Genomic DNA, 15,630 nt, shown 5'->3' on the forward strand with positions numbered 1-15,630 from the left:
AGCAGACCAATCAAAGCATTTGAAAAGTCACCACTCAAACAAGAACGTTACTTTAACGAGGAGGAACAACAAAAAGATCTTTTCATTTTAACAATGGTGCTCTGGTTTTGTGAATCAAATTAATTCTAAAAGTGTACCTTTAACTGTCAGCTTCAAAGGAGGGGGAGAGGGGACTCCATCATGTCTGCAGCTGTGTCATAGATAAAGTTATCCTTAGATTGCACACGGCTCTAACCTCTCTATCTGCCAAGATGGGCTGTAAAAAGTTCTCCCAAACTTTTTAGAAGGTCCCATTAGTTAAAAAAGTAATCCAGTGCTGAAGTCCGTGTTGAAATCAGCATAAATAGACGCTAATTGGCATACTTAACAAGCAAACTTCCGGACTACTGATGATGTGTTCAAGTTGGCTGGGAAATTTTAGTGTTTAAAGAATGGGTATAAATATGTCAATATATCAGTTAAAATAACCTAAAGGTTTTATTAATCAAAAACCTTTTGGAAGGAGGCTGCAGCATTATTAATAATTTAAATTAATTCAGCCTATTTATTTTAATACAGTTAAAAAAAAAGATCTGTTATTTTTTCACTTTAATTACTGTACTGAAAACATACCGAACCGTGGCTTAAAAACCGAGGTTTTTAAAAAAAATTTTCTTACTGTTACACCCTTACTATCCAGTCAGTCCCCATTATTTGCTGATGCTTATGATTATTAACAGGTCAAAAATCTGCCGAAACTGATGCATCCTTACTGATAACCATATCAACATGATAACATTGCCAAGTTATCCTGAGGAGTTTCTTTATTGATATATTCTCTGATAAGAGCTCAGATAATGGCAGTTGCCTGTTAGAAGACTTTTACACCAGTTTATTTTTAATTGGTCCATGTAGGCCCCGTAATACTAGCAAACTAATGTATGTTGAAGTCAAAAGTTTGCATGCAAAGGGAAAGGGTGTCGAGATGTCACTGGATGTACCCAGTACTGTTTCCAAAACTCTTTTCATTGTGAGAGTTAACATAAGTCACATATTTCCTATACTTCTTTATCAGGAGTGAAATGGACAATAACAAAGCGCTCAAACTTTTTTTTTTCTTTTTGAAGCACCAATAAACCACCTAAATGACTCTTGTAGTTTGTCAGATTGCTGAACTACCATCAAAGCAACACTCTTGTCATCATTTTAATAGCTCCATTGTTTGGTTTGACCCAAATGCACAGCAGGAGCTAGAAACTTTACTTGCATGATTGACAGTACATTTTATCAGTCAGGAGGGCTCTACTTTCTCTGATTTCAGGAAGTCTGTGGCTAAAAGATGTAATTTACATGCTCTGTTTTGTTCTTTGTTGCCAGATGCTATTTTTAGACTCTGAAACAGTTGAACTGAACCAAGATCCCTAGCTGGTGTTACTTTGTGCCGTGCTTTAATTAAGCCTAATCTCCTCGGACAATGATTTAGTCACAGGTTGCCAATTTCTCCTGCAATGCAAGGGCCAGGTTCTCACAAAACAGACCGACTGCTCAAGAGAGATGTTTTCATTTTTTAGTGAGCTACCTCAGTTGGAAAAGTAGTCCATAATGTATCAGTCAGATGCAAATGAACGTCTGAGATAATTAGTTGGTGTATACTCCTCACACTGTATGAATGTGACAAGATTTCTCTTATAAAAGATGTAATTATGACGGTTTAAACCCCTTGTACAACATAAAAGCAGACAAACAATGGGCGCCAAATCAGTTTTTCTAAGCTTTTCTCAGACAATAGATGCAGGTGGCAGCATTGAGTATCCATGATTGTGGAACTCCATGATTAGCTGTGTTTAGGAGTGGTGTGAAGAGTTGTTTTCCAGGGATAAAGGAGGTTTTGAGGCTATGTTAGAGACATTCTTGGAGTTGGAATCAGTATATGAAAAAACTAGACTGTTAAAGGATAAAGTGTCACAAACACATCTGATATCTTCTAGATCCGGGCAGTATATTGTGTCCTGAAGATATCTTGATAAATTTCTGGGGAAAATCAAACAATATTTATATTTTTTTATACAACAAAAACACAAGTCTAAGTCATCCAATATTTGGTCAGTTCTTGCTTTTAGTAACCAAGAATGGCAGCAAGCTCATTCACACTTTGTAAAGTACTCAGATGGTTGTTAATGTGTTGATACTGAAAGATGTAAAATATATGTGGGGAAAAAAGTGTGATAAGACTCACTTTCACTTTCATCGGCTTTGCTTAAAGAAATACGGCTTATATCTGTAACTTTTTTTAAAGATTTGGCTTTGTTTGACACTATGGCTGTACGATTGAAGAAAAACCTGACATTTAGGGCTAACACCTTTTAGTTGGTTCTTTGGTCAGTATGCTTTCATCCAGTCAAGATCCTGTTCATTGGTTGGTTGTGCACAAGTGTGTGAGAACATAACTGTGGAAGCACACAGCTGACTGATCGAGAGATGCCCAGCAGGAGACAGAGAGGACTAACCTAATGCAGCGCTGGGTTATGCAGGCAGAGAGGACAAAGTGACCGCAACAAACCTGCCAGATTCTGATTGTTTCAGTGCGGTTACGCTGAAAATAACTTGGAAAAAACATGTTTTGAACTCGACACATACATAGATGGAGGATCAGAGGCTTGTCAGAGCCTCAACTTCCATAGCCTGTTTAATTCTCCAGTCAGCAAATGCAACTATTAAGTCCCTTTATCATTGAATTAAAATGTGCCTGTCAGTGTTAGTGTCTGTTACACACAGACAGAGAGATAGCAAAAGAGAGAAAAGACGATGGCTGTGTCCGAAATCAGTCCCTATTCACTATATAGTGCACTATATAGTGAATACACCATTTTGTAGTGGTGTCCGGATTCTGAGTGAGCATTGTTATTCACTATATAGTGCACTCATTCTATCCCTCAATGCATTGTGAAAAGTAGTGAACAACCGATGGTCACTAGCCCAGCAATATTTACCATAATGCATTGTGGTTGCTGCTCTCAAACATGACGGACGGATGAGAGGAGCACAGGAACATATACAAAAACTTTTTGAAATGCTTTTTTGTTTGTTGGTTTTACCAAATCTGTAAGAAAATATTAAGGATTTCAACCGGAGTAACTTTTTCCCCCATGATGATTACAAGACATGAGACCATCATCTTAGTGCAAAAATAAGTGATAGTACACAAAAAAATGTATATTATTTTGTCACTATGGAGACAACTTTTGTTATCTATTATTATACCTGTTTTTTTGTGAAAATACGTTACATTTTGTAGCAGTTTTCATTAAAATTCTACTGTTAATTTCGATCCTCAGCCATTGTCAAGGAAATTTACGAGCCGTTGCTGCTAAACATTTTAATAGTGAGACGGCGATGACATCATCGCCCGCAGCCGGAGTAGTGTCCGAAATCATTTTTGTGTTTTGCAGTTGAGTCCACTATATAGTCCACTATATGCTGCTGACTATAGAGTGGATAGGGAGTAGGGAATGAGTGAGTGGTTTCGGACACAGCCGATGTCTTCTTCTTGTGAAGTTCTGACCAGAAATTTTTTTCCCTTCACCTTAGTAAATAAATGCTGCTTACTGTCTGATATATGCTCCTAAATTACACAGCACGGGCTGAAACAAGTAAGTCCTGTTAATAGTTAGTGATATAAATTAATACAAACAGTGGCCTTAGGTTATTTTTTGGACTATATGATGCTAAATAGGCCAGTTATTCTGATGTGATCACTGAAATTATTTGACTAAAGGTAGGTGCATGCTGACCATCTCTGAGTGGATGTTATTTTGGGACGACATAATGAGAAAAAAATCATTAAAAGCATGTTAGTGAGTAATTTTACAACCTTAGCTGCATCACATTTGTAACTGTACAGATAGATAGAAATTAATAGCTGTTTGCTTCAGTACTAAGGAGAACATTTTGGGGGGTTGTATTTTTCTGAAAGAAGTGTATGGCTCAACCCAGAACACAGCCAGGTCACCAGGAAGTGGCTGCATCCCATTTCACAGCAGCAACTTCATTGAGCACATCCTGCCTGCAGGGAGGCCAAAACAAACAGGAGAAATTTCCACTTTAACAAGACATGTCTCTTGTTCTGCTGACTTATTCAGACCTGGAGCATGATGGACACTGTTTATTTGCATGTTAAAGGCCCTGTCAGAGACTGTTTGAGCGCATTTATGTTGCAGGTCACAGGCCAAGATACGATAAAGTCCAATAAGAACCAAGCTGATCTTTTGTGAGTGTTTATGAACACATGTGTTACAAACTACATGAGTTGCAAGACTCCTGTCAGCTTACAGCTTACAGGCGTTCCTATTATGCCTTGTCAGACATGATTTCAACCTGTAAACTGAGAACAATCTCACATTTTCAGAGTAAGTTCACTTTAAAGACAATGAAGACTTGCATCTGTGAATTGAGTAAGTAGGTAAGTCCTCTTGCCAAACTTTGGTCTAATAATACTGTCATCCCACAGGCTCAAAACAAACAGACGGGCATCCTTGCTGCAGCCAAAGTTATTGACACAAAGTCTGAGGAGGAGTTGGAGGACTACATGGTGGAGATTGACATCCTGGCCTCCTGTGACCACCAAAACATTGTCAAACTGCTCGACGCTTTCTATTATGAGAGCAAACTATGGGTGAGTAGAAGGAAGAGCTCTTTGGAGTGATAAAGACAACAATGTTTCCTCTGTTCTCTCAGTGTTTACCACCCAAGCAAACGGAAATAGAGGCTACACATTGTCAATAGCAGTTCGATTGCGTAAAATCAATCTTGATAACAAATAAGGCTTCCCTTGAAGGTATGGTTCAAGGTTTGAATAACTGCAGCTTGTTCAGTTTTAAAAATTGTCAAAATAAGGTGCAAGTGTTTGACAAAGTGAATCTCTAAAAAATCAAAGTAATACTGTTTCAATGAGTCATTCTCTGCAAGATTTTTGTTCTTGTTGTCATGGTAATGTTCATATGGGTTCAGAGTGAGCTTTCACAGTTGCATTAAACATCACTAGGCTGTTGTTACAAGGTTTTTGCAGTACATGCACGTTCCTTTCCTGCTGTTGTATTGTTATCAAATTGTAAGGCCAAAGTTCAGCCTAACAGCAGAAACAAGCAGCTTTTAGAGCTGTTAATCATCATACTGGTTTATTATCCATCTTTCAATGAGCTCATTTTTGAATGCAATTTCTGCTTTACTTTAAGCCACTTTTGTTAAATAAAAATAGCATGCTATCTCTTATCTTTGAAATTAAATTAAAACAATTTTTGTGCAGCAGGAACATAGAATTTCAGGTTCATTTTTCTTTTTTGGAGCTTTTTGTTTGGTTTTTATAAATATGAAAAAGACATCACTTCCCTTGTGAAATATTACTTGATATGCCATCATCAAAGCTGGTGAGCTGTGTGTGTGAGTGTTTACTGTTGATGATGTAGTGTATTTTAACCATCATCCTGGGGTGCAGCAGAAAAGAACAATGTTGGCAGCGAGCAGCTGAAGAGCAATGCCATTGGAAGTAAAAACTTTACAGGAGATGCCACTTTTCAAACAGTGTATTCACTGGAGAGACTTAGAGCATACCTCTCACAGAGAATTGATGGTGATTATATATGGATTAGAAAAGAAAAAAAGAAAGAAGAAATGGTCAACAAATATACTTGGGTGGCCAATATAAGTATGGTTATGTGTTGGAAACACTGAAAAATATCAATTACATGGTAAAGATGAAAAAAACAAATTGAAAAACCAAAACATACATGAAATAGAAGGCTTACATTCCCACATCCATTTAGAAAACAGCCATTGCAGTCTAAGACAGATGGGAATAGGAAGCTAATGCCCTTTTATGCTTCCAAATGTGCATAAGTTAAGAGAAACACAAAAGCATAATGATGAGTGGACCAGGGTTTGACTGATGAGTCAATATACAAACATGTCAGTGACAGTCAGGCCATTATGAAGTCTCGTGATTACCTGAGTGTTTAATTTCAGTGCATTTTATCGAGCGCTCAGCCCTTTTCCTCCTCATTGTCCTCTGAACAATGGCTCCAGTTTGATGGAGGCTGTCTGTTGATTATTATCTCTGCTCATGAGACACCTGTTCCACAGTAAAGTTCCTCACTGTAGAGAAAGCAATTAAATTTGAGAGCAGGGAGTCTTTCTAGGACATTTCCTCCTTTAAATTAAAGGCTTTATCACAGGATAGTAAGAAGGGACTAATTTTATGGCTGCAATCTTAATCATGTCTTCCATCAATGCTTTGCTTTTATGCTGTGATTTCAGCTGCACAGGAACAGTTTGTAAGCTGATATTGCTTATGTTTCATTCTTGATAGGCTTCAATACATGTAGGCCTTCCACCCTTACATCCTTCCTTTCTGTGCCACATGAATCTATTAAAAACTCTGAGGGACACGTTTGTCCATATGTCTGTGTGTGTTTGTGAAATAAACAAGTGGGAGAGGAAGCCGCAGCCCTTGCCCGATGTTCCTCCCTGCCTCCCGCCAGTCTGAAGAACCACTGTGAGGGCCATTGTACAACAGTGGGGCCACTAAAACAACAGAACGCCTACAGTGAAATACTAGAATGGTTCAGTGTTGAATACCCGAGACTGAGACTTGAGCAATTGTATGTCTTGTAAGGGCTTTGTTGTTGTAAGTAGAACAGTCTTGAAAGCCTGGGTGAATAATGGAATTCCACTGAACCTCAGGGAACGGTCTTTTTACTAAAAATCCTCACCAAAGTTTTCACCACCTGCCGAGTTAACTGCAGGCTGACCCTTAAAAAAGCCAACGAATAAACCACAATCAGTTTCTCAATGGTTACAAAAAAATGCAGAAATGCAGCTTTACTTCCTCTTCCTGAATGAGAGATGTCTGGCCATATGTTCCACAGATCTAAGTGTAGAGGACTGAATCACCTAGTTTTTGTACAATGTGGAATTTATGACTTACAGGTCTAGAAAAGAATAGGGGGAAAGAGAGTATTTTTGGAATTCTGTTTACAGTCTGGTGATACCACGTATGTTTCATGGCATGTGGACAGGACAATTTACCACAGGGATGTACCAGCAGACTTCAGCAGTCATCATCACACAAAAAGTTAGGCAATTATACTTCAGCAACCATACACATGTTGTATATACAGTGCTTAACAAATTTATTAAACCACCCTAACCCTAACCAAAGTAAAGTTTATGCCACAGCTGCCCTAAATTAACAGCATTGGTAATTACCAAAATCATTTTTTATGTTTCTGCAATGGTTAATACACCAACATGTAGAAGCTCTTAAACCCAAATGATATTTTTAATGCTAAATTATAATTATTATTGTTATCCATGAATTTTCAAATGTACTAATATACAAAAAAACTGAAAAAATAGTAAAGCACATCAATATTTCTTGATTTTTATGTCAAATTAGTTATTTACTTGTATTCCTGTACAGAAAAATTAGTTGTAGTGGTTGAGTGTTATGCTTGATTAATTTCTGACTTCTCATAGAAGCCCAGTGAGCCGGCTCAAATTTGGGTGAATTCAGTTTGAAATTCCTCATTCCAGTTCAAAATGGTAAAATGTAGAGAGCTCACCGAAAATGAAAGAGTTCACATTAAAGCACTTCATGGTGCTGGATGGTCTCTGAGACAAATATGACAGGTGGTCTAATAAATTTGTTAGGCACTGTATGTGGGGTACACTGTACATATTAAAAGCTATTTTAGTGTTTTCAGAAGTCACAGGATAGAGATTGATGTTCAGGAAAGGCACATAGTCTCTAATAGGCTCTGTGCTTCTCAGAGCAAAAAAAAAATGCATGCTTTCATTGTTATTTCCATGGACACAGTAAATAAACAGAGCTCTGACTGTATGAACTGATTTAATTTTTAAATTCTCATTTAAAGATTACTATAATATAACATTATGAAAAATAATGGTAAAGAAAAGAAGTATACACAAGCAGTATCAGTCAGTTTTCTTCCTTTTTGGGTGTTGATGCTCGACAATGGATTTGACAGCCACAATGGGTAACAAGTGGTGTAATGGATCCCATTTGTTCTGTGATTAGTACGGATCAACCCACACGGTCCGTGCATGTGATGTGCGGATTAATTGCCAAGTTTGACACGGTTACAGTTTAACTGTTGCTAAATCTGGATGCAGAGCACCATGAAAAAAAAGAAACGACAGGGTTGTGTTTCACTCTTCAGTGCATTGAGCTGAGGTGTATGCACATTTGTTAATCCAGCATGATGCAGAAATGCATGATCCTGCATCCATGCTGGAAAAGAACGCTATGAGAGAAAAAAAAAAACTTTCTTGGAGCAGCTCTGCAACACTATGTAGTAAAAGTTAGATCTTGTTGCCAAATGTCCAACCTATGCATTCGTCCTTAGGTGGATCCTGGATATCCATATATAGCTCCTTATAACATCTGTGCAATTGAATGCAAATCCGGATCCAGACTACAGATCCCAATGTGCTTTATGTGGCAAGGAGTCAAACAAATACTGGCACTGTAAAAGTAACCGTATAAATGTCAGACTGATGCGTTCTGATTTTTGAACTTTTTTTTTTCTTAATAAAAGAGATTCCAGGTTTTTTCTCATCACACACTGTAATAGAGAAAATTAAACTGCAGCTTTGAGATCCATGGGGACATTCAGTGAATCTGAAAATGATACGATCTGTGTCCCAAAACCTTGGCACATCTGAACCGAAGGAATCTGGTCTGTTTCCCTCCCAAGTGTTTTTTTCAGGACTGGCCTTAAAATCCCAAAATAAATGCAACATTGCAATTTAAGTGTATAGCCACATAGGCCAACTATGACATTCATTTAAAGGGCTGGATTAGTATCATGCTTTAAGGTTAGCCTTTGTCCCAAAAAGTGTAATAAAAAAAATCCTGTCTTGATCAGGTCTCTTAAGTATCCTGGTTATGTGCTGCCGTGTAAACGTAATACTGCTTTGTTATTATGATGTCTAATCTGTGGAAATTTTGTCTAGCTGTCCTATAGAAAATTTGTATACTGAAAAATTTGAAAAAAAAAATCAAATTCATGTTGCGATGAACATGAAGATATAACTGCACCAGGATGAACAGAGACCGTCCTGATCATGCAAACAGCTACAACAGAACACTTATGGACTACCAGGTTTTCTTATGTTTCATGTAAACCTCCTGTCTACAGTAAGATGAATATAGGAAAATGCTGAAAAATGGGATAAGTATGTAAACACAGCCACTCTGATTTAGATACTCTAACTTCTTTACTGCCATAATCATACCCACCCATTCCTGAAGGTGCTGTGTCCATAAAAGCTTTAATCCTATTTTCAGAGGGCCTCAGAACTGGCAGTATAGCTAGCTACCTAGCAGCTGTGTGAAACCTATTCCACAATGTGGCCCCAACTGGGCCAATCCTCTTACATCAACAGCCATGCTGAAAGCTCCTAAATGCCTTTAAGGCTCAGAGTGTTTCATTCACACAGGCTGGGTGGAGGTTCATTCTCAAATTGCCTAGGCTTAGTGTGTCAATGTGGAACGTGATAATGTCGAGTTTGTATGAGCTTTGTACATTTATCATGAATGTTCCAGCAGGACAAACGCACAGGAGCAAAAACACTGCGGTCAGGCTGAGAACCTTCCAGACTCCCACAATAGCTCTAGTGACAGAGTTCATCCAGAGCAGTGGTTCACTGAAAGCCTGCTCTCATCTGTGTTTGAAATGAAATTTGTGTTAAAGTTCAGTGGTAATTTTTAAATGTAAGGGTTGTAATTTAGTTGCTTATCCTTCTCTGATTGAAATAAACTTTCGGTTTTGGACAATTAAATCAAGAGAAGGTTTAGCTTATTTATAATGTGCAGAGCTGAGTGTGCACATAAAAATGATAAGAGACTGTGTTAAAAAAAAATGTCAGCTATTTCAAATTTCGTCAGTCTTTAGATCAAAATATATATTTTTTTATTTTAAGTCACATTTTAGTCATTTATACTTTTTGAAGTTTAAATTTGGATTAGGTAAACAGAAACACAATCATTTTAATCCAGTTTTAGTCTAGGGGAAATTCTTACATCTTATTCATCACTTTAAATCAAAACATTTATCCTCTCTGAACTCTTAGTCAGTTTACTAAATTATAAAATTAATGTGAAGTAAAACACTCCTGTTAATGCTTTACCAATTGTTTAGTTAATTCCTTATGCGAATGAAAATACTGACATACCCTGATTGCCCCTTATCTCTGCTCGTGCTTTGTCAGATTATATTCACATTAGAGGAATAGCAGGATTTTGAATGTCTGACAATCCAGCACTGACATTTTAGTCCTGTTAAGTCTCCCTTTACTAAACTGAACTTATTTTTTTGTCTCAGATTTAATTATCACAAAGCATTTTTAGCTTGTTATTGTCCCGTATTCCTAATTTAAAGGGTAGTCAAAGAACATTTTAGTCGTATTTAAGTCCATAAAAGTAACTGGAAATAATGCTACCAAAAATGTATATCTTCCTTTTCCCAGTGTTCTTAAAAAGCACAGGGCTTTTTCCACAAAGAAAAGTATGGAAAAAACCCAAGCTTGACCCATAATAAATTCTGAATATCATATTCAGAATAATTTTGAGAAATGTGTGTGCAGTTAAAGCATCAGTTGGGCATTTTTAACAAATTACTGTTAATGATAGTGATGCTTCTAATAAACACTGAAGTAGATTTTAAAAAACACAGAACAGGAAACAGAAATAATAATTCTAAAGTGGCACAGAAAATGCAGAAATTGGTTCCAGAAAATAGATCAGAATGCAGGAAAGTAAATATATTGTGGGAAAAGATCTCCAGAACCCCTTGCCTGATGGTGCCAACTATAAAATTTTAAATAAAATAGTTTTTAAAATGTTAACATATTTAGTGCCATGGCCAACATTTTGGTGCAGAAAAGAAAGAGAAAAACCAAACTTGTTTGACACAGTATTTGGAAAATTATACAGAGAAAAAGGTTGCTTTATGTGGTTACCGACTTACAAGTTTGTCATAAAAATTGAACAAAAAAATCGTGATAAAATCAAGATTGTGACCTGACCATGAAAACATTGTGATAAGATTTTTTTTCCATATCGCCCAGCCCTACTTCTTTATAACATTAAAAAATCCAAGCTGAACTGTTAACACCAGTACTGACCATCTTATTTATTTTTATTTTCTGTAACCATGGCTGGGGTGTTGATGTCACACAAGCCAAATTACAGCACCCTGAGCATGTCAACAAGCCTTTTGTATACATTTTCAATCGCTTATTTTGCCAGGAATGATTTATTTAACTGTGCAATAAGCATAATATTATCATAGATTACCATTTACACATGTTCCTGACAAAGTCAGAAAGTTTGAGGAGACTTGGTCAAAAGTTCATCACAGCTTTAGATGTATAAACTTTCACTGCTTAAAGAAAAGGTTATTTATTAGCAAAAATAAAGAGATTGACACTTTAAACCTTGAATTCAAATCTTGGGTTGGTTTCTAATTTGACAAATGTTGTTTTTGTTTGTGTTGTACTGTGTTTTACATAAACAAATGCTTGTATTGCAAATGCAAAAACACACTGACTGCGCATTTCCCTTTTCCTTTCATTTGCAGATCCTCATCGAGTTCTGTGCAGGAGGTGCTGTGGATGCAGTCATGCTAGGTGAGTCAGCATTCTTATTTGCATACAGGTTTTTACTCAAGCAGTATTGAACAGAGAAGTCAAAAATCATTTCACCAGAAACCCCTGCAGACCACCCACATACGACATTCTTCATTCATCAATACACCAAGTGGAGCTTATCCCTTATTATGATTAGGTTGCATTAGTGAATTCCTGGTTCAGGAATGCCAAGCATGTGTTTGTGTGACCCTCGTCCCTCTGCAGAACTGGAGAGACCCCTGACAGAGCCTCAGATTAGGGTGGTGTGTAAGCAGACTCTACAGGCCCTCGTCTACCTCCATGATAACAACATCATCCACAGAGACCTGAAGGCTGGAAACATCCTCCTCACGCTGGACGGTGACGTCAAGCTGGGTAAGAGCAAAGTCATATCCTGCAGTTAACACCAGAGAGAACATCCTTTCTTTCATACTGGGCAGAGACAAGGGTTTGGTGTTAAACTACCTTGAGCTTAGATCGTGATCAGATTTACAGTTTTTATTCCATATGCAGAGATCAAAAATCAATATTAAAAGTGGAAGTAACTCAACAGCTAACACTCTGATTTATCTTTAAATTTGTTTTTTTTGTTTTTTTAAAGATTTATATTTAGGCTTTTATGCCTTTAGTGAGATTGGACAGCCAGTAGAGTTTGAAACTGAGGCAGAAGTAAGTTGGAACTAGGTAGAGATAGATAGATACTTTATCAATCCCCTGTTAAATTCAAGCAAATTCAGGGAGTGACATGCAAGATGGAGCCAGAGGCCAGATTTCAACCTGGGTTGCCTGCTTCAAGAGACAGCCTCTATATATGGGGTTTACGTAAAATGATTACAAGGCCTCAGCCATTTAATTTTCTGTCATCTGACTACTTTCTAAATGTGAAAGACACATTAGTGTAGATTTTTGTCATTTTTCACTTATACTTTTGAACCAAAATAAAAGATTTTGTAGTCATTGGATGGCTTGGAGACTAACAATCTGAACGGATCTCAGGAGGCGTGCACTTTGCAGACCCTACGGCCCATATAAGAGTATTAAAGAAACACAGAGCTGGGTTCACAAAAGGTGCACACTAAATGAGTGCAAATGAGTCAAAAGGACACACAAAGGTTTAACTGCACCCCTAATCCTGAGCAAACAATGTCCCTATGCACAGTGCTGTTTGTGTGTATTTAAATGAGCCATCATGCTGTCATTTGGGGAAAAATGTCACCTCTCTATGCAAATGAGCCTCAACACATAAAGCCTCTAATTCACAAACACCTGCACTAATTGTCATTCACAGTTAAAGTGAAAGTATCACGGCCTGATTAGAGTTTGTTGTGGCTGCAACATAACTGAACACTTAATTCATGTGTGGAGAAACCTGGATCCATTGTGATGAGGATGTGAGAATTTGTTATTTCCTCAAGTTGTCCTTGCTTGCTACCTTCAGGGAGGATTTTTCTTAGAAACTTGTATTATGTTTTCAAGTCTGGCTTCACACTAAACGTAAGGGTCGTACCTCATCATCTTTATGTGGCCAGAATTGAGCTCTGTCAGCATGAAGTGCAGCTCCCTGCAGAGTAAAGGAGTAGCAGATCTTCTGTTCACGGATAGATGCCAAACAAGAGCAAACTACATAGAGCAGTGTATGTTTGTACCGAAGTATGAGGAGGGGTTACATAGTGGGAGCAAAGTCTGTGCATTTCGTAGAGCTAATAGGGGTCAGTATTTATTCTAAGTCAACCAGGGCCACACATTTCTAGTATGGACTGTGTTATAGAGGGTATTTTGGAAATTTTTTTCAAATCTCTGAGCCAATTTTTTCCCAAGAGGAATGATTCTTTTTTAATTAATTCAAAGACAAGGTAGACATCTTGTGATTGATGAACACTAAGAAAATCCTGATTAAAAAACAAAATTTTATAATGAGTACCTCAGTTTAAAAACCCTCTTGTCACCAAAACATTTTGGAAAAAGAGTGATTTTTATACTTTTTTTTTTCTTGTTATTACATTTTAAACAGTTGTATGCAGATTGAAAACATCAAGCACAACAGGATAAAAAAGGAAAACCAGAAATGAACATGACAAATTAAAAGGAAATTTTTCAAAACATCCCAAATTTTTTTTTTTTTTATTTTATTTATTTTTTTTTTTTTTAAGATTTATTTTTGGGCAGTTTTGTACCTTTATTAGATAGGGGAGGACAGTGGATAGAGTTGGAAACAGGGTCAAGAGTTGGGAGAGACATGCAGTAAAGGGTCTCAAGCCGGATTCGAACCCGGGCTGCCCACATACATGGGGAGCGTCTTTAACCACTAGGCCACCTGCTCTCAACCATCCCAGATTTTTATACTTTTTTTTTTTTTTTTTTTTAAGGTTAACCAAGTCAAATCATGCAGACCTTATCTGAAATGCTAAACATACAGAGGACGACATCTATGTGCAAAATTACATCTAAAAAAAAGACCAAAGTATAGTGATAATTACACAAATGTATTAATATGCACTAATACTTAAGTCCACATGCATCTCTCCAAAGTTACAGGAAATCACATAAAAAGGGGGGGGGGGGCTGCAATGCATGAAGCAGTGATTTTATCTGCTTGTCTTAGCATGATGAAATGAGCAGACCCTAAAACCCCTTTAAGACAACTTCAGAATTTTTTTTTAAATCTTTTCCCTACTAATTTTCTACCACTTTATCAACAGTGTTTCCAACAATTTATCTTGCCAAAACATGAGAGAAACTGGTAGCTGTAATATTTTTTGTTATTCTTGATAGGTGCTTGGGATTACTTATAATTCCTTTGTTGTTTTACTCTGAAAAAAATTACATCATTTCTAAATTGGTTATACTTCAAAGGGCAGCGTGATAAATCAGAAGAAGAAATCATGATCTTGATTCATTCAGACAAGCAATCTCGTTTCTGATTGACAGCCATTCACTTATTTGTGTTTCTCTGCGCATTCAGAACAAGCTTTATTTACATGTTAATTTATTTGCTGCACAAAAATCCAGTCGTTTGATCAGTCACATTCACAAAGCATAAAGCAAAACACACATTTAATTAGTTAATCAGGCCATATACTAGTGTATGGTTCCATCATGCAACTTAATCTCTCTCATTTCTCATCTTTATGTCAGTCACGGTTACCAGCCACACACACGGTCGGCAATGTGGTGCTTTTAGACAAGCAGGAAGTAGAGCAATTGTGGGGGAGTAGAGCAGCACATTTTAAGGTAAAGAAAAAAAAAAGTGACAAGGAGGAAAATGCTTTAGCGACAGTGAGAATGATGGTCTGTATCTGAAGAAAAGGGCGTGTGGAATTTTTTGGGATTCAACCTGACAATGATCCAAAAAGAGTTGTAATTTGCAATCAGTGCACTGGCATTGTTGTAGCACCCCAAAGTGACATCACAAATCTCTATAACCACATCAAAAATCACCACAAAATCCATTATAAATTAGAAATAAAGGACACGAAAACCACATTGCAAAATCCCTTCCATCAGACCACACTAACCTATTTTGTATTAGAAAACTTTACATTTGTTTTTTTATGTTCTACAGCCTTTAAGGTATTAATTTTAAGTGTTCTACAATAAGAAATGAAACGAGAGACTTAAGATGAAGTCCAGCTTTTTTATATATGTTTAAAGCTATAGACAGCACATATTTTAATGTAAGTGGGTTTTTTTCATTGTTTTGTGAGAGTTTGGAATCTCAGTTCTAAGGGAGAAAATCTGTGATTCAATTTTAGCAAGAATAACGCAGCCCTGGTACCTTAAAGTCCTGTTAAAGAAAAAGAAAATAATACATTGTGCTGGGAAAAGAGCAAAGGGGAACTGATCTTCCTGACAAGTACCATTTTTTTTTTTTTTTGCTGGCACAGTTATGCAGTTTTTATGGCTCTCTGAGGGAAAATCATGAATTAGTTCAAGTGTAGAGATGTA

At 37.0% G+C, this 15,630-nt stretch overlaps 1 protein-coding gene across 1 annotated transcript in view; it reads left to right on the forward strand.

Moving 5' to 3' along the window:
• Positions 1–15,630, forward strand: part of slkb (STE20-like kinase b) — a 48,427-nt gene that overhangs the window by 3,256 nt on the left and 29,541 nt on the right. Inside the window, exons 2-4 of the mRNA XM_041784895.1 lie at positions 4,487–4,651; positions 11,637–11,685; positions 11,911–12,060. Coding sequence (XP_041640829.1) covers positions 4,487–4,651; positions 11,637–11,685; positions 11,911–12,060 — 364 coding nt within the window. The remainder of the gene's footprint in view (positions 1–4,486; positions 4,652–11,636; positions 11,686–11,910; positions 12,061–15,630) is intronic.

The sequence above is a fragment of the Cheilinus undulatus genome, linkage group 4 (assembly GCF_018320785.1).
Source record: "Cheilinus undulatus linkage group 4, ASM1832078v1, whole genome shotgun sequence".
NCBI lineage: Eukaryota > Metazoa > Chordata > Actinopteri > Labriformes > Labridae > Cheilinus > Cheilinus undulatus.